This window comes from Pantherophis guttatus, chromosome 4 (assembly GCF_059756535.1).
Source record: "Pantherophis guttatus breed Tessera chromosome 4, ASM5975653v1, whole genome shotgun sequence".
In the NCBI taxonomy this organism is placed as follows: Eukaryota; Metazoa; Chordata; class Lepidosauria; order Squamata; family Colubridae; genus Pantherophis; species Pantherophis guttatus.
The window spans coordinates 2,821,061-2,845,901 of NC_142066.1; the positions used below are offsets into that span (position 1 = coordinate 2,821,061).

Sequence of the window (24,841 nt, forward strand, 5' to 3'; positions counted from 1 at the left end):
ATCCCGCCTTCATTTATTTTTAGAAATAACCCAAGGTGGTAAATGTACTCAATACTCCTTCCTTCCGCCTATTTTCCTCACAGCAACAACCCTGTGAGGTGGGTAGGGCTAAGAGAGAGGGACTGGCTTAAACTCACCTGACCAGCTTTCATCTGTAAGGTGAAACAAGAACTCCCAGTCTCCTGGTGATTGGTTCAAAGTCACTAGCTTTCTTTCCTGCCTAAAGCAGGACTAGAATTCATTGTCTCCTAGAGATTGGCCTAAAGTCACCCAGCCGCCTTTCATAACTCAGGCAGGACTAGAACTCACCGTCTCCTGGTGATTGGCCTAAAGTCACCCAGCCGCCTTCCATGCTTCAGGCAGGACTAGAACTCACCGTCTCCTGGTGATTGGATCAAAGTCACCCAGCCGCCTTTCATAACTCAGGCAGGACTAGAACTCCCCGTCTCCTGGTGATCGGCCCAAAGTCACCCAGCCGCCTTCCATGCTTCAGGCAGGACTAGAACTCACCGTCTCCTGGTGATTGGCCCAAAGTCACCCAGCCGCCTTTCATAACTCAGGCAGGACTAGAACTCACCATCTCCTGGTGATTGGCCCAAAGTCACCCAGCCGCCTTCCATGCTTCAGGCAGGACTAGAACTCACCGTCTCCTGGTGATTGGCCCAAAGTCACCCTCCAGGCTTTCATTCTTAAAGCAGGACTAGAACTCACCATCACCTGACGATTCATGCAACAAGTGCAGTGATTTGCGTAGCAGTCGTGGCCAAAAACATGTGACTCCCTTAACAACCTCTTGGCTTAGCAGCATAAATTCTAGTCCTGACTGGTCGTAAATCGAGGACTTCATGCACCCCTACCTTCCAGATGCAATTTCAGTGGCACGATATGCCAGATTGATAAACCCAGAAGTCCTCATTAATGTGTCCCTCACGGACGTAGGGTTTATGCTTTTTTTAAGGCTTATTAATGAGTTTTCGTGAGGCATTGTCCCTCATGGTCTCCTGCTTGGGCGGGGTTGGACTAGATGACCTACAAGGTCCCTTCCAACTCTGTTAATCTGTTAAATGGTCATCGCTAATGCTGGGCTACAGGGGGAAAAAAAAGGCTTTTTCTTTCTCCAAATGCTGTGTATATTAGGTAGCCTCCGACTTAGGACCACAAAGCAGTCCTTAAGTGAGTTTTGCCCCCTTTTACGACCCTTCCGCCGCAGTTGTTAAGTGATTCGTGCCGTCGTTAAGCGAATCTGTCTTCCCCATTGACTTTACATCTTTTACATAGGTATAAAGTATATTTTATTGGGACCTATCAAATTGGGCACGTCGCTGGTTGATTGACCAAACTAAGTAATAATTTTAATTAGCAATTTTATGATGTTTGTGTGTCTCTATTTTTCTTGACTGTACACCGCCTGGAGTCCTACGGGAGAAAGGCAGTATAGAAATATAATTAATTAATAATAAATAAATAAATAAATAAATAAATAAATAAATAAATAAATAAATAAATAAATAAATACATACATACATACATACATACATACATACATACATACATACATACATACATACATACATACATACCGGCTCTGGGTTCCCGCCCGGTTTTACACCCAATTAAAAGTCAAACTTTGTCACTCCCCCCCCCCTCGAGTCACCAGTCACGTGGTCCAATCAGCACGCAGTACCGGTTGCTAGGTGACCTCGATCTCCACCTCTCGGTCATCTCCACCGTTGTCCTTGACTCCCAAGGGAAAGAATTTGATTTAGGCTACGACACCCCAGCTGTGTCAGCCCTGAAGCCGTGGGGAAGAGAAAAACTACCGGAAAAGAAAAAAAAAATGGCCACAGTTCGGCCGCCGTCAGGGTCGACACTCCGCTTGTCTCTGTCCCCGTCTAGATGGTGGCCCAGCGGGAAGCTCAGAAGGCCCTGGAGGCCCAACAGGTCCTGTCTACGGCGCAGGCGGAAATGCAGGGCCTGCAGGCCGACCTGGAGACCGTACGGCGCGAGAGGGACACCTTGAAGATGGAGATGAGCTTGCTGAAGGTAAAACGGGGGGGGGCACAACCTAAACTAACTAACTAACTAACTAACTCACGAAATGAAATCTTAACTAGCAGAATGAAATTCAATGTAGAGCACATCCTCACCACCGCTGGCAAGACAAGGAGCAAATCCCCACACTTGCATTGATGAAGTTACCGAGTAAGGCCATGAGAGGTCTTCAAGAGAGCAACCTAGCTCAGAGAACGCCAAGAACCCCACAGTCATCATCGTCTTCCTCCTCCTCCTCCTCCTCCTCCTCCTCCTCCTCCTCCTCCTCCTCCTCCTCCTCCTCCTCCCTTTCTAGCACTGATGACATTCCCCAGCTGGGTCATGAAATGTCTGCAAGAAAGCAACCAAATTCAGAGAGCACTAAGAATACCACAGTCCTTTCCTCCTCCTCTTCCCCACCACTCCTTCCTCCTCCTCCTCCTCCTCCCAGCACTGTTGACATTCCCTAGTTGGGTCATGAAACGTCTGCAAGAAAGCAACCAAGGAGTCCACAGTCCTCCACCAACTCTTCCTCCTCCCCCACCCCCCACTCCTTTCTAGCACTGATGACATTCCCTAGCTGGGTCATGAGACGTCTGCAAGAAAACCACCAAGCTCAGAGAGCACCAAGGACCCCATAATCTTTTTCTTCCTCCTCCTCCAACCTCACTCCTTTCTATCACTGATGACATTCCCTAGCTGGGTCATGAGACGTCGGCGGGCGAACAGCCAAGCTCCGAGAGCCCCAAGGAAACCCGCCCCTCTCCCCCTCCTCCAATGTAGGTCTTTCCCCCTTTCTCTTTGCAGGCCCGTTTCGAGACCCAGAAGGCCAAGCTGGAGTCGGAGCTGAAGGTAGCCTTAGAACAGCGGGTGACGGAGCGGCTGGCCGAGGTTCACGAGGACAGCTTGCGCCAAATGAGCGCTGTGCGAGAGCAACACAGGTGGGAGGACGTGGTGGCGGCCCATCTCTCCCCTCCCCACTTTCCCCCTCCCCGCATTTCTTTCTTGGCCATCTTTGCTTTGATTGACAGTTGACATCTTTTTGGAATTTGGAATTCCCTTCCAGGAAAGATCTCTCGAGATCTTAAATCTTTAGTTTTCTAGTAAAAAAAAAAATTCTTCCTTTTATTTCTTTTTCAAAAGTCCAGGTCCTTGAATCCAAGTTCCTCCCGTTTTTTGAATTGTGTAGGTGGGTTTATTCGGTCCCTTCTTTCCTTGCCTTCTGCCTGCAGTTCTTCTTTCATTGATGGAAGTAAAATTTTGCCATTTTTCCCTGTCAATATTCAAGCCTGACCTGGCAACATTGCGGTGTGTGTGTCTCTCGCTTTTTGGTTGGCTAGAGGGTTTGCAAGTTGTGGTTGCGTGACTCACAAAGCCACAATTCTCCTCTTTCCCTCCTTAGCTCCAGGGGGAGGAGAAATGCAAAGGCAGGGAATAAGATCACTTTCTAAACTTGGAGAGGAAACCTTGCAAGAGTTTTAAGGGCTTGGGGAAGCCCTACATGAAAATGGCAAAAGGTGGACTTCATTTTTTTTTTTTATTATTATTATTATTTTTTATTTATATGCTGCCCTTCTCCGGAGACTCAGGGCGGCTTACAATGCGCTAAGCAATAGCCTTCATTCTTTTGTATATTTTATACAAAGTCAGCTTATTGCCCCCACAAACCGGGTCCTCATTTTATCTACCTTAGAAAGGATGGAAGGCTGAGTCAACCTTGAGCCTTGGAGAGATTCGAACCAGCAGAAATTGCAGGCAACTGGAAGCTAACTACTACCTTTAACAGTAGCATTAGTCTGCTGCGCCACTCAGGCTCCTTCAGGGAAAGATTGGGCAACCATTTGTTCAGGCGGGTATAAGGATTCTTGCCTTGGGGTCCCTGGGGGTTGGACTAGATGACCTCCAAGGTCCCTTCCAGTCCTCTGATTCTATGATCTATCTGTTTGTTTGTCTGTCTGCATCCATTCATCCATTCATCTACCTTATCCATTAATCTATTGTTGGTCCGTCTATCTATCTATCTATCTATCTATCTATCTATCTATCTATCTATCTATCTATCTATCTATCTATCATCTATATCATCTATCTATCTCCAGCCATCTATCCATTTATCATCCATTCATCCATCCATTAATCTATTGTTGGTCTGTCTGTCTGTCTGTCTGTCTGTCTGTCTATCTATCTATCTATCTATCTATCTATCTATCTATATCATCTATATCATCTATATCATCTATCTATCTCCAGCCATCTATCCATTTATCATTCATTCATCCATCATTCATCCATCATCTCTATCATCCGTCCATCCATACATTATCTCTATCTACATATGTATTTATGCAGCAAATATAGATAAGCGACAGCTCCGACCTCGCAACAGAGAACCCATCGCTTCTACATGAAACAAGAGCCTGAAGATGACAGGGTTGTGAGCCTGTCGAAACGTTGCTTTAAGAAAAACTTTTAAAGTCAGTGGGAGGATTTTAGCTGAGGTTTTAAAGGACCTTGCAGAGTGCTCTGTAAGGATTTTTAGAAGATTTTAAGCTGGGATTTTAACCAGGATTTTAAATATTTTAACCAACTTATTTACAATGACGCGGGAAAACACCCAAGATTTTAATTTTTTGCATATGTATTTATGTGTGTGTGTGTATGTATATATATATATATATATATATATATATATATATATATATATATATATATATATATATATATATATCTTCTTTCTTTCTATCTATCTATATCTTTCTATCATATCTATCTATCTATCTATCTATCTATCTATCTATCTATCTATCTATCATCTATCTATTTATCAATCATCTATTTATCATCTATATCTATCTATCATCTATATCTACCTATCTACCTACCTATCATCATTATCTATCTATCTATTTATCTATCTATCATCTATAACATCTGTCTATCATCTATATCTATCAATCTATCTTCTATATCATCTGTCTATCATCTATCTATCTATCTATCTTATATTTTTTGAACCTCAAAATAAGTGCTTGGCCTTATTTTCGGGGAGGTCTTATTATTTTGGGATGCGTGGAGCAAGATGGGGCTCCTCTTGCTGCCCTACCTGATTTCCAGCACTGCGTTTAAATATTGTTGGGGAGGGCTTATTTTCGGGGGGGGCTTATTTTAGCACTTGCGCTCAAAAGCCCGATTGGGCTTATTATCAGGGGATGTCTTGTTTTCAGGGAAACAGGGTATCTATCTATCTATCTATCTATCTATCTATCTATCTATCTATCTATCTATCTATCTACCTACCTACCTACCTACCTACCTACCTACCTACCTATCGTGTTTCCCCGAAAATAAGACCCTGTCTTATATTTTTTTGAACCCTGAAATAAGTGCTCAGCCTTATTGCCATGCACTCAAAAGCCCGATTGGGCTTATTATCAGGGGATGTCTTATTTGGGGGGAAACAGGGTACCTACCTACCTACCTACCTACTTATCATCTATCTATCTATCATCATTTATATCATCTGTCTATCTTATCTATCTATTTATCTATCTTCATCATTTCTATTCATCATCTCTCTATATCATCTATCTCCTATTATTTATCTATCGTCTCTATTTATCACCTATCTATCTTCTATTTTCAAAAAAAGATTGGACAATTGGTATGATTGACAAGGCAGTATGACTCCTGCCTTGGGGCCTTATATTTCTAAGTGCAGTTCCCTTCTAACTTAAATCCCCCTTTTTATGACTTGTACAACAGCCAAGTGGCAGACTGGCATTTTAGTTGTGGCATAGAAATATTCCCCAGTGAGGACTAGCATCGCACAGGGTGTGACATTAAAAAGGGAACGCTTATTTCCCCTTCCCCTCCCCAATTATGATTTTTCTTGAAAGTCCAGTTGAGGAATTTTAAAGAGAAAGCTTTTTTTCCAAAATTCAAATGTTTGGCCAGTCTCTTCCTTTAGATCTAAAACTTTTTATTTCCCAAGGCAAGGACTTGAGGTGTCTTATTCTCCTTCATCAAAATTAATGGATGATTTATTATTTCCTCCCTATCCTCTTATCACGCCGATATTCTTAAATCTTCCTGTTTTTGGGGTCTGCAATTGACAAGTTCCTTATCTAACAACTCAAGGAGAAAAATCCTCAGAATGTTGCTCAAAATATCACAAATTCAGAATAATGCTCTTAACGCTGTTCCGCTGCATGGATTCCTCAGTCTGTCTCTGTTGGTTTGATTTGTTAATCTAAACGGCTTTAGACAAGAGACGAGATCCATTCAAAACTTTATTTAAAGTATTTATTCTCTAATCTACCCAGAAGGATTGGAGAGATGCGGAAACATCCGTAAAAACAATTCCACGCTCTGTGGTTTATAGCTTTAAGGAGATACAAAAAGTAATTTGAGAATTAACAAGGCACCTTCGTTCCTTGGTGCCTGCTAAAGCACCTTTATTGTTATTTTTTAAAAATCTTTATCTTGGACAATAAAATGCAGAAATAACAGTGAGCAATCCAAGATGGGCTACAAGGCAGGATTTAAAATCTCCTTTTGAGTGAGGGATAAACGATCCTTATTTTTACATATAAACATTTTTCTACTTCTTTTAGATAGACAATTGATTCTCTCATGGGAGCTCTCACCTCACAGTCAGGAGGCTGTGAGTTCAATCCTAGGTAGAGGAAGATATTTCTCTCTCTGGGCACGATGAGAATATATCTGCTGAACAAAACTCCACACTGGCAACAGGAAAGGCATCCGGCCAGTAAACATTCAGTTGCCTCGACTCCACCCTGCAAGGGATCATTAAAAGAAGATGATGATTGATTCTCTCACGGCTTATTGCTGGCTACTTTGTGGAATTTGCAAAGAGATATTTATTTGCTTGGTGGAAAAGACGTTTATTTTCATATTTATTTTCATATTTATTTATTTATTTATTTATTTATTTATTTATTTATTTATTTATTCATTTATTTATTTATTTATTTATTTATTTTGCAGGAAGCAGTTGTTGGAGCTAAGCAGCCACCACGAGAAAGAGTTGGCGAAACAGCTGGCTCAGTTCAAATTGGATCTGGCCGAGAAGGAGGCTCAACAGAAGCACCTCACTGAGGACTACGAGCATAGGTAGCCTTCCCAAGGTTTGCGGTGCCCCCGAAATCTCTTCACAGGTAGTCCTCGGCTTCTAACAGTTCACTGAGGGACCATTCGAAGTTATGACAGCATCGGGAAAAAGTGACTTACGACTGTTTCACACTTATGACCGTTGCCGTGGTCATGTGATCAAAAATCAGACGCTTGGCAACTGACTCACATTTATGACGGTCGCAGTTTCCCAGGTCACGTGATCCCTTTTTTGCGTCCTTCTGCCAGTGGGGAAAACTGCTTCACTTAACAACCGTCTTAGTAACTTAACCTCAGTGATTCATTTAATAACAGTGGCAAGAAAATGGGGCAAAACTCACAATGGGGTGGTTTTTAAAGGCTGGTACCACAGGTAGTCCTCGACTTACGTCCACAATTGAGCCCAACATTTCTGTTAAGTGAAAAATTCGTTAAGCGCCTTTTGCCCCATTTTACGACCTTTTGCCACAGTTGTTAAGTGAATCACTGCAGTGGTTAGTCACACTGTTGTTAAGTCCCCATTGGCTTTGCTCATCAGAAGGTTGCAAAATGGGATCACGGGACACTGTGACCGTCATAAATATGATCCAGTTGTCAAGAGTCTCAATTTTGATCGCCTGACCGCAGGGATGGTCATGAGTGTGAAAAACGGTCCTAGGTTTTTCAGGGCCGTCGTAACTATGACTGGCCACTAAACGAATGGTCTGAAGTCGAGGACAGCCAGGCAGATTCATCAGCCCCTGCATCCAATGGTCGTTAAGTGTGAAAAATGGTCCTGAGTCCCTTAGTGCTGTCATAACTTTGAACGGTCACTAAACAAATGGTCGTGAGTCAAGGACTGCCTGCACATCCGTCAGTCCCTGGATCCAACGGTCGTAAAGTGTAAAAAGAGGTTCAGAGTCCCTTTTCCCAGTGTCGTCGTAAGTTTGAACGGTTCATTAAAACGAACGTTCGTAAGTGGAGGATGACCTAAGTTTGAAAAAAAAAAAAAGGGGGGGGCTGCTTCCCATCGTCTTCAGTTGATTTTTCCTCGCCCCTTTTTTTTGCCTTTCAGGCTCTCCAAGCTGCGGGAAGACCTGCGAGAGTTCAAGGCCAGGTACCGGCGCCTGGAGGCTCAGCGGGCTGAGATGGTCAGCCAGTTCCAGGCCATGATGCAGTCCCACTGGAACGAGGCCCTCCGGCTCTTTGCCATCGGCGGCCCTTCCCTCCAGCCCTCGCCCAAAGCCCCGCGCCAGGTGAGAGAATAGGAGAGGAGAGAGGGGAGGGCTAGAAAGGACCTTGGAGGTCTTCTAGTACAGGGGTCTCCAACCTTGGCAACTTTAAGACTTGTGGACTTCAACTCCCAGAATTCCCCAGCCAGCCAGAGTTTACCGGAATTCAGCATGGATAAGAACCAATGTTTATTGGACTATCTTTATTGCCCTTTTTTTTTCGATGGGATAATTTTCTTAATAGATAGCGGGTATGCGGTCGATGTAATATATCTTGATTTCAGCAAAGTGGGTGGGGGGGAAAAGAGCTGGCTGGGGAATTCTGGGAGTTGGAAGTCCACAAGTCTTAAAGTTGCCAAGGTTGGAGACCCCTGTTCTAGTGGACTTCAACTCCCAGAATTCCCCAGCCAGCCAGAGTTTACCGGCATGGATAAGAACCAATGTTTATTGGACTACCTTTATTGCACTTTTTTCCATGGGATAATTTTCTTAATAGATAGCGGGTATGCGGTCGACATAATATATCTTGATTTCAGCAAAGTGGGGGGGAAAAAAAAGAGCTGGCTGGGGAATTCTGGGAGTTGCAGTCCACAGGTCTTAAAAAGTGTTCAAGGTTGGACGCCTCTGCTTTAAACAGATTTTTCTTCTCCCCCTTGACCTTGTTAGGAGGCTCAAGCAGACCCCGACTCCGAGTCGGGATTTCTGCCCCCCTCCGACCCGCACAAGAAGATCCTGAAAGGGGAGACTCTCTGCAGCAATGCCGGCATGGGCGACTGCAAGGAGCCGGCGTGGGCCAAGGTGGGGCCGTTGCAGCCTGTCCTCCATCAGCAGATCAAATTGCAGGGGGGCTCGGAGGGACCCGAAAAATGTCTGCGGGACCCTTCCCGGCAGTTTCTGCCCCTGGTGCCGGACGTGGGGCGCCTCTCCTCCGAATTCAGCCACATTCTCAACTCCAGCCTCCTCAGCCAGCAGGGCTTCCAGCAGCTGGACCCCCAGGCGGACACCACCATCGCCGGATCAGGTGCGTGGCGCATGGAAGCCGTCCTTGCAGGGTCTCTGCAGAAGGAGGCTTGGAGTTCTAGTCCCGTCTTAGGCAGGAAAGATGGATGGGTGGCTTTGGGCCAATCTCTTTCTCTGGTGGGGAAAATAGGAAAAGGAGGAAGGAATATTAGGTATTTTTGCTGTTTTTGTAAAAATAATAAAGACGGATGGGTGGATGATAGAGATGATGGATGAATGATGGATGAGTGAATGATAAATGGATAGATGGATGGAGATAGATAGAAAGAAAGAAAATAGATAGATAGATAGATAGATAGATAGATAGATAGATAGATAGATAGATAGATATGATGGATGAATGATGGATGATTGAATTATAAATTGATGGAGAAAGAAAAGAAAGAAAGAAAGAAAAAAAAAGAAAGAAAAAAGATATATACGTAAATACATATGTAGATAGAGATAATGTATGGATGGACGGATGATAGAAGTGATGGATGAATGATGGATGAATGAATGATAAATGGATAGATGGATGGAGATAGAAAGAAAGAAGATAGATAGATGATAGATAGATAGATAGATAGATAGATAGATAGATAGATAGATAGATAGATAGGTAGATAGAGATGATGGATGAATGATGGATGATTGAATTATAAATTGATGGAGAAAGAAAGAAAGAAAGAAAGAAAGAAAGAAAGAAAGAAAGAAAGAAAGAAAGAAAAGATATATACGTAAATACATATGTAGATAGAGATAATGTATGGATGGACAGATGATAGAAATGATGGATGAATGAATGATAAATGGATAGATGGATGGAGATACATAGATAGAGATATTGGATAGATGGATGATAGATACAGGTGATGGATGAATGATGGATGAATGAATGATAAATGGATAGATGGATGGAGATAGAAAGAGAGAAAGAAAAAAAAGATAGATACATACATAAATACATATGTAGATAGAGATGATGGATGGATAGATAGATAGATGAGAGACAGATAGGACAGAGAGACAGACAGATGAGGAATGGATATGATAAGAGAGAGATGATGGACTGACGGACGGATTTTTTGTCTGAACCAAGATTGAGATCTGCGTCTTCTCTTTTTTCCTTTTTTCTTCCTTCTTTCTATTCTCTTCTGATCAGGTTTGAATTTCCACCCGGAAAACCTGGCCGAACACCCTTTTGCGGATGAGAGGGATGACTCCAGCCCAGAATTGGCAGGGAACGAAAGTGAGGTCACTCAGCCCAGCACCGGAGAGGGTGGGGCGCAGGGGCCCCAGCCGGACTTAAACTACTACGTGCGGCTGGTAAGGAGCCATTGTGTAGCCTGCGGGAAAACGTGTGTGTGTGTGAGTATGTCTGTGTGTGTAATGTCAGCTGGTTGGAATTGTAGCAGAATTGAAATCAGTGTTTCTCAACCTTGGCGGTGTGTGTGGAAGATGTGTGCATCCCAAATCCCAGCACCTTGTAAAATACGTGGATTTCATCTCCCAGCATTCCCCAGTCAGGATACAACTTTTAAGATGTGTGGGACTTCAATTCCCAGAATTCCCCAGTCAGGATACAATTTTAAGGCGTGTGGGACTTCAATCCCAGAATTCCCCAGTCAGGATACAACTTTCAAGGCGTGTGGGACTTCAATCCCCAGAATTCCCAAGTCAGGATACAACTTTTAAGAAGTTCACACATCTTAAAGTTTGCCAAGGCTGAGAAATAGTGATATGTATGGGTCGAGAGTGACTCAACTTTCTTATTAAAGCAAGTTTTCAAAGCTAAAAACGCTATCTTTTCTCCCTAAAAACTCTCCTAAAATGTTTATTTACCTTATTATTGTCTTTTTTTCTGATAATTGACCCGGAGTGGGGTATGGGAAGTGAAGCTTTTGTGTTTTAACCCTTTTCCGCCTGCGATCTTCACCCCAACAGCTTCTGAGCCACTCAGACTTCGAAGGAAGCGCCCCGCAGCAGGAGACGTGTGCCACGGACAGCCCACCCCGTACCACGAATCGGACACAGGCCGGTAAGCCCTCGGCCAGCCTCCCTCCTCTGTTTTTCCAGGACTGTTCTCTCCTAGCAGCTTCTGGTTATCTCCAAACCTTTGCTTGTATATTTATATATTTATTATGTTTATATGCTGCCTGTCTCACAGTTGAGCTTGCCACGCAGTGGTGGGATGCTGCCGGTTTAAGAACCAGTTTGGTGAGCTGAAAATGGAGGATTTAGAAGCTCAGCTGCTTACCTTCCAAGTCAGCAACGGTAGATAGAATAGCGAAGGGGGGGGGGGAATCAGCTGTGCCGCGTGATTGAGATGCGCTAAAAAGTAGGAAATAAAGGACAGGATAGGGTGGTTGCCAGCTGATTATCGGAGCTACCGGTTCGCCCGAACCATCTGAATTCCACCTCTCTTGCCACGTCGTAAAAGCAAAAGGACGTGGTGAAAACATTAAATGCAGGTCATCCTCGACTTGTGACCAGAAATTCTATGGTTCAGCAAGATGAGGCATGCCTGATTTTATCCCCCCCCCCGCTTTTTCTGCCTTGGTGGGATAAGGAAATCTCTGCCGTTCTTAAGCGAATCGCGTGGCCGTTAAGGAGTTAATGAGAAATGATTGAGGAATTAATCGTGATCAATTAAATATATAAGCATTAGACATGAAAATAAATAAAATTATTAAGGAATTAAGGAAACTCGTCCTAACCGTGAGGACAATTAACCAGTGGAACAGATTGCTACTGGACGTTGTGGGTGCTTCATCGCTGGAGGTTTTTGAGAAGAGACGGGGCAGCCATTTGTCCCAAAATTGTCTCTTGCTTGAGCAGACAAGGGGGGGGTTGGACTAGAAGACCTCCAAAGTCCCTCCCAGCTCTATTGAACGAATCTGGTTTCCTCCATTCACTTGACTTGTCAGAAGCCACCTGAGAAGGTCACCAGTGATGATCCCATGACCTCAGGATGGGGCAACCAACCGTCATAAATACACGCCAGCGGCCAAATGCCCGAATTTTGACCATGAGGATGCTGCCTTGGTTATAAATGCGAGGACTGGTCACTTTTTCAGTGCCATTATACATTTGAATGGTCACTAAATGAGCGGTTGTAAGTCAAGGACTACCTGTGTTTAAATGGATAAAGATTAAATAATTAGGAACCAAGTGCTAATGGATCAGAATTCCTGGCGCAAGGTGAGAACTGTTGTGAATTTGGAGAACAGCCCGTGGGAAAAGGGACGCAGGGATGCCCAACTCTGGCAACTTTTTAAGACCTGTGGACTTATTGTAAAATATTTAAATGTTCAATGTACTTAACATATTATAAAATTAATGTGAATGTGAAAGATGTGATAAACGAGGAACGATGTAGCACAGAGATGTATGTACCCAGAAGACACACTGCAGAAGGAAAGATGCAATGTTTTATCTTTGTGGGGTTTTTTTAATAAAAAAAATTACAAAAAAAAAAAGATCTGTGGACTTCAACTCCCAGAATTCCTCAGCCAGCACATTACGTTCCCATTTAATTGTCCCACTCTCTAATTCGTTTTATTAATTCAAGTTGTCATGGGTTATTTTATTTTTTTTCACTTTGCCGAAATCAAGGTATATTACATCTACCGCATTCCCACTATCTACTAAGAAAGTTTCCCAATTTAAAAAAAAAATAAAAATGGTACATTTCTTCTTGTCCTATCCATGCTGCATTCTGGTAAACCTTCCTGACTGGGGAATTCTGGGAGTTGAAGTCCACAAGTCTTAAAAGTCGCTCTAGTTGCTACACCAAACTCTTGATGCCGTTTAGGCCTCGCCTGAAGATTTCCTGGCTCTCTTCCCAGGTAACTCCCAGTCTTACCACGAACGGTCCACAGCCCTCTGGGATCCGGCGCAGCCCTCTTTCAGCACGATTCGCATCCAGCCGCCCAGCAGCGCTGCCGTCCACAAAACCAAAGTCCCTCTGCCCAAATCTGGACCGGTCTGCTTAAGCCTGGAACCAGTGAGCCCCTCCAAACAGCATGTTGGTGCGTGCTCATTCCTGGAGGGGCCTTGAGTGTGGGTCCAGTTGGCCACGCCTGGAGCCCCGGGTTGATTTTTTCTCTTTGCTGCTTTTTCTTCCTCCTCCTCCTTCTCCTCCTCTTCTCCCATTTCCTCCCTCTCCTCTTCCTGCCCCTTCTTCTCCTTCTTTCTCTTCCTCTTTTGATTCCTCCCTCCCTCCCTCCCTGTCCTCCTCACCACCTCCTCTCTTCCTCTTCCTCTTCTCTCCTCCTCCTCTCTCCTCCTCCTCTCCTCTCCTTTTCCCTCCTCCTTCTCCTCAACCTCCTCCTCTTCCTCCTTCTCTCTTCTTCCCCTCTCCTCCTCCTCCCCATCTCTCTTATCTCTTTCCCTCTCTCTTCCCCTGCCCCCCTTCTCCCCTCTCTCCCTCTCCCTCTTTCTCCCCTCTTCTCTCCCTCTCTCCCCTCTCTCCCTCTCCCTCCTTCTCTCCCCCTCTCTCCTTCTCCCCTCTTCCCCTCTCCCTCTCTCCTCTCCCTCTCTTCCCCTCCCTCCTCTCCTTTCTCCCCCAGCCCACGAAGAAGGCATCCTGTCTCCCAACCACGTGGCAGCCGTCTCACTCCTCCTGAAGCAGTACCAGGCCAAGGGGAGACCCGTCCCCTCCACGGAAGAGCTGTATAAATACTTGCACAGGATAGGGCAGAGCGGGTAAGGTGGAAGCTGCACTTCTCTGCTCTGGGTGACCCCCTCATGCCTCTGGGCTCCGTGAGGCAGAGGGAGGAGACAGCCCCAACTTTTCTAGGGGCAGAGAGTTCACGGTGTGTGTGTGTGTGTGTGTGTGTGTGTGTGTGTGTGTGTGTGCGGCTGGGGTTTGCTCTAACGGCTCCTCCTCCTGTATTTTGGGATTTTTGCATCCAGCCCAGAAACCAAAGGGGATGGGATCCTGCCAGCCCGCCGGAACCTCGATCCTAAATTGTCCGAATCGATGAGGAAAGAGGTAGGTGCAAATTGCAAGATGATTACAGGCGGTCCTCGACTTACAACCACCATTGAGCCCAAAGAGTTCCTGCTACTAAATGAGACGGTCGTTAAGGGAATTTCGCACTGTTTTACGACTTTTCTTGCCGCAGTCGTGAAGCGAAGCACTGCCGTTGTTAAGTTAGTAACACAGTTGTTAAGCGAATCGGGCTTCCCTGTCGACTCTGCTGTTCAGAAGGTTGCAAAAGAGGATCACGTGACCCCGGGACACCGCGACCGTCATAAATACGAGTCAGTCACCAAGGGTTTGAATGTTGATCACGTGACCATGGGAATGCTTCCACGGTCGTAAGTGTGAAAACCATTCATGAATCCCTTTGTTCCCCGCCGTTGTAATTTCAAACGGTCACTAAACAAATGGTTGTAAATCAAGAACTACCTGTATTTATGGAGCCAGGGACGAGCTAGAATTAGAATGAATTAGAATTAGAATTAATTAGAAATAGAAATCGAATAGAATAACAGAGTTGGACGGGACCTTGGAGGTCTTCTAGTCCAGGGGTCAGCAACCTGTGGCTCTGGAGCCGCATGTGGCTCTTTCATCCCTCTGCTGCGGCTCCCTGTCGCCGATTGGCTCCACAATTGATAGGGCTTTCAGTTACGATAGGTAGAGGAAAAAGGACGCTGTGCTAGGAGGAGACTCTATGGTGGGGGAACCGGACTTCCGGTTGGCTCCAGAATTGAATGGGGGGCTTCCGGTTAGGACCTTTGGGGCTCTTTGAGTGTTTAAGGTTGCCGACCCCTGTTCTAGTCCAACCCCAGGCTTCGGCTTGGGAAGACAGACAAGGATCCTAACTCGAAAAGAAGGCAGGACAAGGAAATCCCGACCCAGGGAACGCTTCAGCCTCTGTCCTTGTTTCCTTCTCAGGGCCCTCCCAGCCGGCGGGCGGGCAGCTCAGGGCCTGGTCGCGAGAAGTCCCATGCTCCTGGGAAGACGGGGAAGAAGCTCTCCGGTTCGCTGGCCTCCCACTCTCGCAGCAGCAGCAGCAGTCGGGGAGGAAGCGTGTGGAGATAGCGTCTTGGCGACTGGACCGTTTCCCTCCGTTCCCCCTTCCCTGTTTTGTCCGCTGGATCGACGCAGGTGGACGACGACGCCCTCGGCTTTGCCGTCTGCTGCAGCTAGGAATCTAAAATTAAGGCCGAGAACGGAAGTTCGTGTTGTTTTAAGCCTTCGCTCTGGCAGAATTCAGAAACGGCAGCCGTTTCTGGATAACGGAGAACAGATGCTGCCAGAGATCCACTTCTCGGGATCTCATCTGTCGGGATTTCTCTTCCTGAGGTCCATCTCTGCAGTCCATTTGCAGAAGAAGTCCAGCCCGGCTGCTTCTCCTACAGCAGAAATCTCCAAACACAGCCGCTTAAGACTTGTGGACTTCAACTCCCAGAATTCCCCCAGCCAGCTCTTCCCCCCCCCCATATTTTGCTGAAATCAAGATATATTACGTCGACTGCGTACCCGCTATCTATTAAGAAAATTATCCCATTTTTTTAAAAAAAAACACAATAAAGATAGTTTAGTAGCCACATTTGTTTCTTATCCATGCTGAATTCTGGTAAAATTCTGGCTGGGGAATTCTGGGAAGTTAAAAGTCCAGAAATCTTAAATTTGGAGCCTTCTGTTTCCCAGCTTTGTTCCACCTGAACAAAAGGAAAAAGGAAGATGCTTTTTCTTAGTGTCAAGTTACCGGATGCCTTTGTAACCTTCTCCGTAACCAACCTGCGTTTTCGTTCCCGGCTTGTTTCAAGCGCATCTTAAACCTGGTTTGCCGTGTTTACTTCTGGATAAACCGCAGTTCTAGGAACGCCCGGCTTGGCTTTATACGTTTGCTCTTTTTTGCAGAGTTCATTATTTTTGTAAAAAGGTTATTTTCTAAATAAACGGCATTGTGAGTTGTTTTTAAGCAAAGGGCAACCCCCCCCACCGCCCCCTCTTCTTCCTTTGTCGCCGGCGTTGCGGTTCTTTCATTACAACATGTTAACTTCTAAGTCTGTGAAAGGACTAAACGATTTGTTGAAAAACTGGCCTGTCAAAATTGGGGATTTTAAGGAAAATAGTTTTTATTCGTTTTATTTATTCATTATGAAAGTTAGTTGCCGTCCGTCCTGCCTCAAAATGACTACGGGTTACAGCTTACAGCATAAAAACATTAAAAAAGAATTAAAATAAAATAATCGGTTGTAAGATAAGTAGCAGATAAAATTAAATCATTGACATAATGGCGAAGGAGGGAGTCAGATACAGGGGTGGCGGGCGGGGAGTAGAGATGAGATCAGTTAACTTCCTTTTAGTTAAATAGTTAATCTCTCTTACTGGCACAGTCCTGCTAAGCTTTAAATCCTTAAAGGTTTTTCAGAGTTTTGTACATACAGCTAGTCCTCGAGTTATGGCCACAGTTGAGAGCAGAATTCCTGTTGCTACGTGGGGCACTTGCTACACGAGTCGTGCGAGATTTTATGACCTGGCTGTTAAACGAATCGCTGCGGTTGTTAAGCAAATCATGTCTTCGTTAAAGCAAACTCCGGCTTCTCCCATTGACTTTGCTCGACAGAGGTCGGTTAGGGTCGCAAGTGACGATCATGTGATCCCGGTATGCTACATACTAGGGCCAACCTCCCGAATTTTGATCATGTGACCGTGGGGAATGTTGCGACGGTCATAACTGCGAAAGACCGGTCGTAAGTCACCTTTTTTTCAGTCAAACCGTCGTAACGTCAAGCGGTCTCTAAACGAACCGTTGTAAGTCGAGGACTGCCTGTAATATGTAGTTGGGCGCCCCTGCAACTGGCAAGCATTTGCAAAATGCACACGCCGTTATTTTCAGAGTTGCAAAAACTGGACAGCATGTTTTTTAGTATATCTAAAATTGCGCGGCACCACAATGGAGCAAGTTTCCTCAACTTTTAACAAGGCGTGTGCGTGAATCAGTATACCTTTCCATTAGACAAGCACACATTAAACAATCATCATCTTTTAACGACCCCATAATCCCTTGCGGGGTGGAGTCTGGGCTGCTGAATAGAGCTGAGCTTTTTACTGGCCAGTTGCCCTTCCTGTCACCAATGCGGAGTTTTGTTCGGCAGATATCTTCTCATTGTGCCCAGAGAGAGAAACATCTGCCTCTACCTAGGATCGAACTCACAGCCTCCATATTGTGAGGCCAGAGCTCCACCTCTAGGCCACCGCACCACTCCAAGCACACGTTAAACAATGCTAGGCTTTATTCTCGTTAACCGGGTTTACAGCTCTTGTTCGCTTGTCCCTAGAACTGATTCTCCGCATTAGCGGAGAGGCGACTCCTTTTTTATTTTTATTTTTTTTGGCTGAAAAATTGCTCCGCTGTGCAATCTTTCTTCTCTGTTTCTTTCACTTCCTTCTGTGCTCCCCAAAAATATTGAGAGGCACAGAATCTCGGCGCTCGAAATAAAAACTTTGTTTCCCCCCCCACCCCCACCCGCTTTTGTCATCCGAACTCATCCGCATACGAAGCTCGGATTCGGACGATGAATTTCCCCGGCTGCAGATATTTTCAGTTGCAAACGTCCCTTACCTGTCATCTGCAACCTGCAAATTTTCCCTGCGTTTTTGTCGCAGTGGCACTTTTCCAACCACGTTCGGCCGAAAAAGCGGCTCGCAATCCCCCCCTCCTAATAATAGACAATAATAGACAAAGCTTGTTCAACCGAGTAGGTATCGGCCAAAAATAGTCACCTGCCAGAAGTATTAAATCTTTTGCAAACGAAGCTGGGTTAGGTGCAAAAGAGAAACAGCTGGCTTCATTTTGAAATGGGCCACTCTAGATCTGACTCCTTTTGCTGGCTCAGTTCGGTCTACTTTTCACGTTGTCTTCTGATTATCTAGCAATCCTGCAAAAAGAAAAAAAGAACGGAAAAAAACAAGGAAGAAAAAAGGAAGGAAGAGAGAAAAGGAAGGAAAAAGAAGAAAGAAATGTAGGAGCAAAGGAAGGAAGGAAAGAAAAGGATGGAAGGAAGCTAAAGAAAAAGAAAGGAAAAGAAAGCGGAAAGAAGGAAAAGGATGAAGGAAAAGGATGGAAGGAATGAAGAAAGGAAAGAAATGGAGGGAAGGAAGAAAAATGAAGGAAGGAAGAGGAAGGAATGAAAAAAGGAAGGAAGGAATGAAAGGAAAAGAAGGGAAAGGATGGAAGGAAGGAAAAAGGAAGAAAAGGAAAAGAAAGAAATAGAAAAGAGCATTTTGGATTCACAGCGGGCGACTTCCATCCTTTCCAAGACGTTTTGCGAACCACCTATTTATGGTCTCCTGATTTGCCCAACATCTAACCAGCATTTTCTCAAATGGGTTGTCTTTCGAATCTCCGGCCAATGAGTTGCCTCTTAGCTCATGGCTCCATTCCCCCCCCCCCAGTCGCCTTGTAGAAATTTCTCTTCCCTCTACTGGATCTCTTCAACTTCTTCATCCTTTCCTTTCTCCCCCGTACTTGGTTTGGCACGCTCTCCGTCCCTTTCTCTACAAACCCAGTCGCCTTGCAAGGTTCGACCACTTCCAGCCGCACCGACCTCTGCTCTTTTGCCTCCCTGCTTCATCTAGACTGGCCCTAGCTCCCTCACCCTGGCCGTGAGGTTACGGCATCTCTCCTGCTCCCCCCCTCCCCCCCTTGCCAGTCCGGCCTCCCTTCCCCCTCCCCGAGGACCTAATCTGATTAGCTATTAAGAGACCGTTGAATGTGGATTATGGGTTTAAAAAAAACTCGCTCCCCTCCTCCATAAACAACCGGGAAGCTTGTAAGCCCTCAAGTCTCCTGCTCCACTTTCTCTCCTTGGATCCAAGGAAGACCAGCTCCTATGGGCCACCACTGGGCCCATTCCCTGGACTCCCCCCCACCAAGGAGGGAGGACGAAGCCCAGAAAATGCTCGGCAAACCCCATTTTCTCCAAGCCCATCATCCCCTAACGGGGGATGAAAGCCAGGATTGATTTTTCGTTCTTTTTCCTCGGCGTTGCTTCCTTTTTTTCCTTACCATTATTCTAACTTGGTTTCCCTAAGGATCCTTTTGGATTTTAGCAAGTGGATCGATTATATATATATATATATATATATATTTATATTTTTGGGGGCTTGGCGGTTTTTTTGGAATCGTTCAGCTTTGGTAAGAGAATTTGTGATGTGTATGTAGCATAACAAGGCTGATATGTTTGGCTCTGGATTAGCATCAGGATGGATCTGGGAACTAGGAATGGTGGCTTATGCCAGCAAAAAAAAGAAAAAAAAAGAGGGGGGGGAAACAGATCGTTTCTTGCATAGCGTGGAAAAACAGAATGGTCTTTATTATATATTCTCCAAGGTTTGGTCCATGTTTGGTCCATTTTCTTGTAAATTCAGGCATCTGGGTTAAGTTTGTCGTTGCGAAAAGTTAAATCGCTCTGTGTCTGTTGGAAAATGAGTTTGGGTGGATGGGATGATGGAACCAGAAAGGGGGAAGAGATTGAGAAATATGTTTTTTTTTTTTAAAAAAAAGGGAGAATATTTGTGGATTTGAGGGCCTATTTGCCGTAGCAAACCAGGAATGTTGGCCATAACAGAATGAAAAAGGACGCTATGCAGGACACTGGTGATGCTAGGAGGAGGAGAATATGGTGATGGGGAAGATAAATTTTCTCTCCAAAAGTTGCGGATATTTTGATGTTCTTCAAAACCCGGAGACAAAATAATGAGATTGTTCAGTGTATCATCCCTTTTTCTGCTTTTGGGATTAAAAACGGTTACCTTTCAAACTAGAGATAGCAAAGTTCTCTTAACAATTGAGGGAGAAAATTTGTAGCGCAGGATTGAACTGGTGTGTGTGTGTGTGTCTTTGGCGCTCTCTGAGCTTGGCAGTTTTCTTGCAGACGTTTCATGACCCAACTAGGTAACCTCATCAGCGCTCTTATCAATCACGCGGATGATGTCACCTGCTTTGGGGATGAAAAAAACCAACTGGGCACCCATAGTTATGGGAGGCAACCCCCCCCCAAACATCTAGAATGAGGCATTCGGTTGGGGGAAAACAAAATAACTCTACTCCAATTTACGTTGACTTAACAGGAGCTAGCAAATTGTTCCTTTTCAAGTAGGGCCCAAGATGGTACTTTGTGAAGTTTCTGTTTTTATATACGTATATTTGTTGGTCTGCAAATGCTTTCCCTGCCTGTTTTTATTTTTGCAACTCTTAAAAATCGACCAAACCTTCCTCCTCCAGGTTTTTACTCCCTCTTTTTCCATGCTTCTAACTCCTGAGAGGTCTCTTCAGCCTTGTTCCCACCTGATTTAGGGGGTGTGAGTAGAGGTGTAGGTACTGAAATGTGACCTTCACCGCGGAGACCCCCCCAGAACTTCAGGTCTTGTGTTAGTCTCCGCTGCTTTACAAATCTACTTTTTTTCCTTCTTCCCTAGAGGTTAATCTTACCCCTTTGACCTGTTCACACATTATGTTACATCATCCTTTTTAATCTTAGCTGGTTGATTAACCCGTGGCTTCTCGCTACGCCCGAGCAAATCGCCTTACGTCTTAGCAAACGGTGGGAACCAAAAAAAAAAAACCCTTCTATTTTACTTCTTTTTATTCGTCTCCGAGAACAACTGGCATCTTTTCAGGTGTCCCGTTGGGTGAAATGATATCTAGAAGACCCCAGAGAGAAGAATGCTTCCAGGCAAAATATCTTGGAGGCCTGCACTTAGTCATGGTTTTATTAAATGTGACATGTGCCAGAATTGTTACAAAAATCCGAGAAACTGGGATGGCTGTTTTATTTCCTGCGGTTTGTGAGGTTGCCAAAGAATAGGTCTGTGGAAAGCAGCTGATTTATCAAGAAACAATGATCTTAGCAGTTGATTTATTAAACAATGATCTTGGCAGCTGATTTATCAAGAAACTGATCTTAGCAGCTGATTTATCAAGAAATGATGATTTTAGCAGCTGATTTATCAAGAGACGATCTTAGCTGATTTCTCAGGAAAGAATGATCTTAGCTGATTTATCAAGAAACAATGAGCAGCTGATTTATCAAGGAACAATGATCTTAGCTGATTTATCAAGAAATGATTATTTTAGCAGCCGATTTATCAAGAAAATGATCTTAGCTGATTTATTAAGCAATGATCTTAGCAGTTGATTTATCAAGAAAAAATGACCTTAGCATCTGATTTATCAAGAAACAATGACCTTAGCAGCTGATTTATCAGGAAAGAATGATCTTAGCTGATTTATCAAGAGACGATGATCTTAGCAGCTGATTTATCAAGGAACAATGATCTTAGCTGATTTATCAAGAAATGATGATTTTAGCAGCTGATTTATCAAGAAAATGATCTTAGCTGATTTATTAAGCAATGATCTTAGCAGCTGATTTATCAAGAGACGATGATCTTAGCAGCTGATTTATCAAGAGACGATCTTAGCAGCTGATTTATCAGAAGACGATGATCTTAGCTGATTTATCAAGAGACGATGATCTTAGCTGATTTATCAAGAAACTATCTTAGCAGCTGATTTATCAAGAAACAATGACCTTAGCATCTGATTTATAAAGAAACAATGACCTTAGCAGCTGATTTATCAGGAAAGAATGATCTTAGCTGATTTATCAAGAAACGATCTTAGCAGCTGATTTATCAAGAGACGATGATCTTAGCTGATTTATCAAGAGACGATGATCTTAGCAGCTGATTTATCAAGAAACGATGCTCTTACGATGCACTCCGTATCGTCCTAATTCCTATTACATTGAGAGCGTCCCTGTAGTTTTTGTGTCAAAACTCTAGAAATTATTTGCCAGGATGTCCTGTTTTCTTCGACTGTCCAATTTACATCTCTGTGATTCTCTGGTGGGCTTTCAAGCCCATCGGTACGTTCACCAGGGTCTTATCTTGCAACTATGATACGTTGCACCTGACTCTTTCACGTGTCTTCCGTCTCTGACATAAAGAAGCCGGCTGGAGAAGCATCGAGACAGCTTACGCAGCTGCCCGCAGTTACACAACAAGCAATTGGCACAGTTTACAGGTTGTTTGGATCCAATTTGTGTACTCTACGGCAGTGTTTTTCAACCTTGGGAACATGAAGATGGGCAGGCTTCAACTCCCAGAATCCCCCAGTCAGCTTCCCACCAATACCCATCGCTAATCAACCTTGGGAACAGGAAGATGGGCGGACTTCAACTCCCAGAATCCTCCAGCCGGCTTCCCACCAATACCCAGTGCCAGTCCTGTAGACCAGTGTTTTTCAACCTTGGGACCATGAAGATGGGTAGACTTCAACTCCCAGAATCCTCCAGCCAGCTTCCCACCAATACCCATCGCTAATCAACCTTGGGACCATGAAGATGGGCGGACTTCAACTCCCAGAATCCTCCAGCCAGCTTCCCACCAATACCCAGTGCCAGTCCTGTAGACCAGTGTTTTTCAACCTTGGGACCATGAAGATGGGTAGACTTCAACTCCCAGAATCCTCCAGCCGGCTTCCCACCAATACCCAGTGCCAGTCCTGTAGACCAGTGTTTTTCAACCTTGGGACCATGAAGATGGGTAGACTTCAACTCCCAGAATCCTCCAGCCGGCTTCCCACCAATACCCAGTGCCAGTCCTGTAGACCAGTGTTTTTCAACCTTGGGACCATGAAGATGGGTGGACTTCAACTCCCAGAATCCTCCAGCCGGCTCCCCACCGATGCCCATTGCCAGTCCTGTAGAGCAGCGTTTCTCAAGCTGGCTGGGGGATTCTGGGAGTTGAAGTCCACCCACCCATCTTCCGAGTCCCCAAGATTGAGAAACGCTTCTACTTTACCGGATTGGCAATGGGTATCGGTGGGAAGTTCAACAACAGCTATTGGGACTCGGCCAACCCAACTTGGACTCGGGGCGTCAAATCAAGCCCAAGACTGAGATCTTGGAAAAACAAAACGCTGAAAAATAAATAATGGTGAATCACTTTCCAGGGGTGGCCAAGAAGCGGTGTGACTGCGTCTCGGAGGTCAAAAGGAGTTTATTTATTTATTTATTTTTTAAAAAAGACACAAGCATGGGAGAAGGGAGCATGGTTGCCAAGAAGGCAGCTCGATCGCAGCTCGCTCTGCAGGAGGTGGAGTTTTATCCTTTCGTGAATTTGTGCTTGATAATTGTTGAATACTCAAGATGGCGTCGTCTTCTTTTCTTTCCCCCCACCAAAATGTTGGAATGGTCCTGGAGTCAATGTAGAGTAGAGTAGAGTAGAGAAAATGATAGGATAGCATAGCATAGCATAGCATAGCATAGCATAGCATAGCATAGCATAGCATAGCATAGCATAGCATAGCATAGCATAGCATAGAATAAAGAAAATATGGAATGGAATAGAAAAGAATAGAATAAAAAGTAGAATATAGAATGGAAGGGAAGAGAAGAGAATAGAAAATATGGAATAGAATAGAATAGAAAATATGGAATGGAATAGAATAGAATAGAATAGAAAATATGGAATAGAATAGAATAGAAAATATGGAATGGAAGAATAGAATAGAATAGAATAGAATAGAATAGAATAGAATAAAAAGTAGAATATAGAAGGGAAGGAAGAGAAGAGAAGAGAAAATATGGAATAGAATAGAAAATATGGAATAGAATAGAATAGAATAGAATGAAGAAAATATGGAATGGAATGGAAAAGAATAGAATAAAAAGTAGAATATAGAAGGGAAGAGAAGAGGAGAGGAGAGAAAATATGGAATAGAATAGAATAGAAAATATGGAATAGAATAGAATAGAATAGAATAGAATAGAATAGAATAGAATAAAGAAAATATGGAATGGAATATTTTTTATTGGCCAAGTGTGATTGGATACATCAGGAATTTGTATTCTTGAACCTTTATGCAAAGTTCCTAACTCTGTGGTGATGTCACCCTCTTGAGGGGGGGGGTGTTTCAAGGGGGATTAGAGACATATTTGGAGGATCCATCTAATCAAAGGCTGGAACTCTTGAAGAAGACTCCATGTTACCTCTGGGATAGGCAGCAGATGCCACCAAATGCTACTTGCAAGGGGACATCAGTAGGACAGGAGAACATTTCTATATCTCCTACCAGTGAAGCCCTGAGAGGATCTGGTGGGTTGCTATGAGAAATCAGTCCTTGGTGTGATCGAACAGGGCTCCCTTCTGGAGATAGGAACTATGGTTTAGGGTAGTTGAAAAGACACTGTAGGTATCTCTCCATCTTCTCTGAACTGATGATGTTTCCTAGTTGGCTCATGAAACATCCGTAAGAAAACTGCTGAGGTCAGAGAGCACCAAGGATTCCATAGTCCTCCTCCTCCTCCTCCTCCTCCTCCTCCTCCTCCTCCTCCTCCTCCTCCTCCTCCTCCTCCTCCTCCTCCTCTCCATGAACCCCACTCCCTTCTAGAACTGATGATGTTCCTTAATTGGGTCATGAGACGTCTGTAAGAAA

At 44.4% G+C, this 24,841-nt stretch overlaps 1 protein-coding gene across 2 annotated transcripts in view; it reads left to right on the forward strand.

The window, feature by feature from the left end:
- The window catches only part of CNTROB (centrobin, centriole duplication and spindle assembly protein), a 36,479-nt gene extending 20,162 nt beyond the window's left edge, over positions 1-16,317 (forward strand). For both annotated transcript variants that reach the window (XM_060682668.2, XM_087891633.1), the window contains exons 10-20: positions 1,897-2,043; positions 2,839-2,972; positions 7,039-7,164; positions 8,216-8,396; positions 9,039-9,393; positions 10,537-10,700; positions 11,319-11,412; positions 13,223-13,405; positions 13,946-14,081; positions 14,292-14,370; positions 15,280-16,317. In XM_060682668.2, coding sequence (XP_060538651.2) covers positions 1,897-2,043; positions 2,839-2,972; positions 7,039-7,164; positions 8,216-8,396; positions 9,039-9,393; positions 10,537-10,700; positions 11,319-11,412; positions 13,223-13,405; positions 13,946-14,081; positions 14,292-14,370; positions 15,280-15,426 — 1,746 coding nt within the window. In that variant the 3' untranslated portion in view covers positions 15,427-16,317. The remainder of the gene's footprint in view (positions 1-1,896; positions 2,044-2,838; positions 2,973-7,038; positions 7,165-8,215; positions 8,397-9,038; positions 9,394-10,536; positions 10,701-11,318; positions 11,413-13,222; positions 13,406-13,945; positions 14,082-14,291; positions 14,371-15,279) is intronic.
- The last annotated feature ends 8,524 nt before the right edge of the window (positions 16,318-24,841 follow it).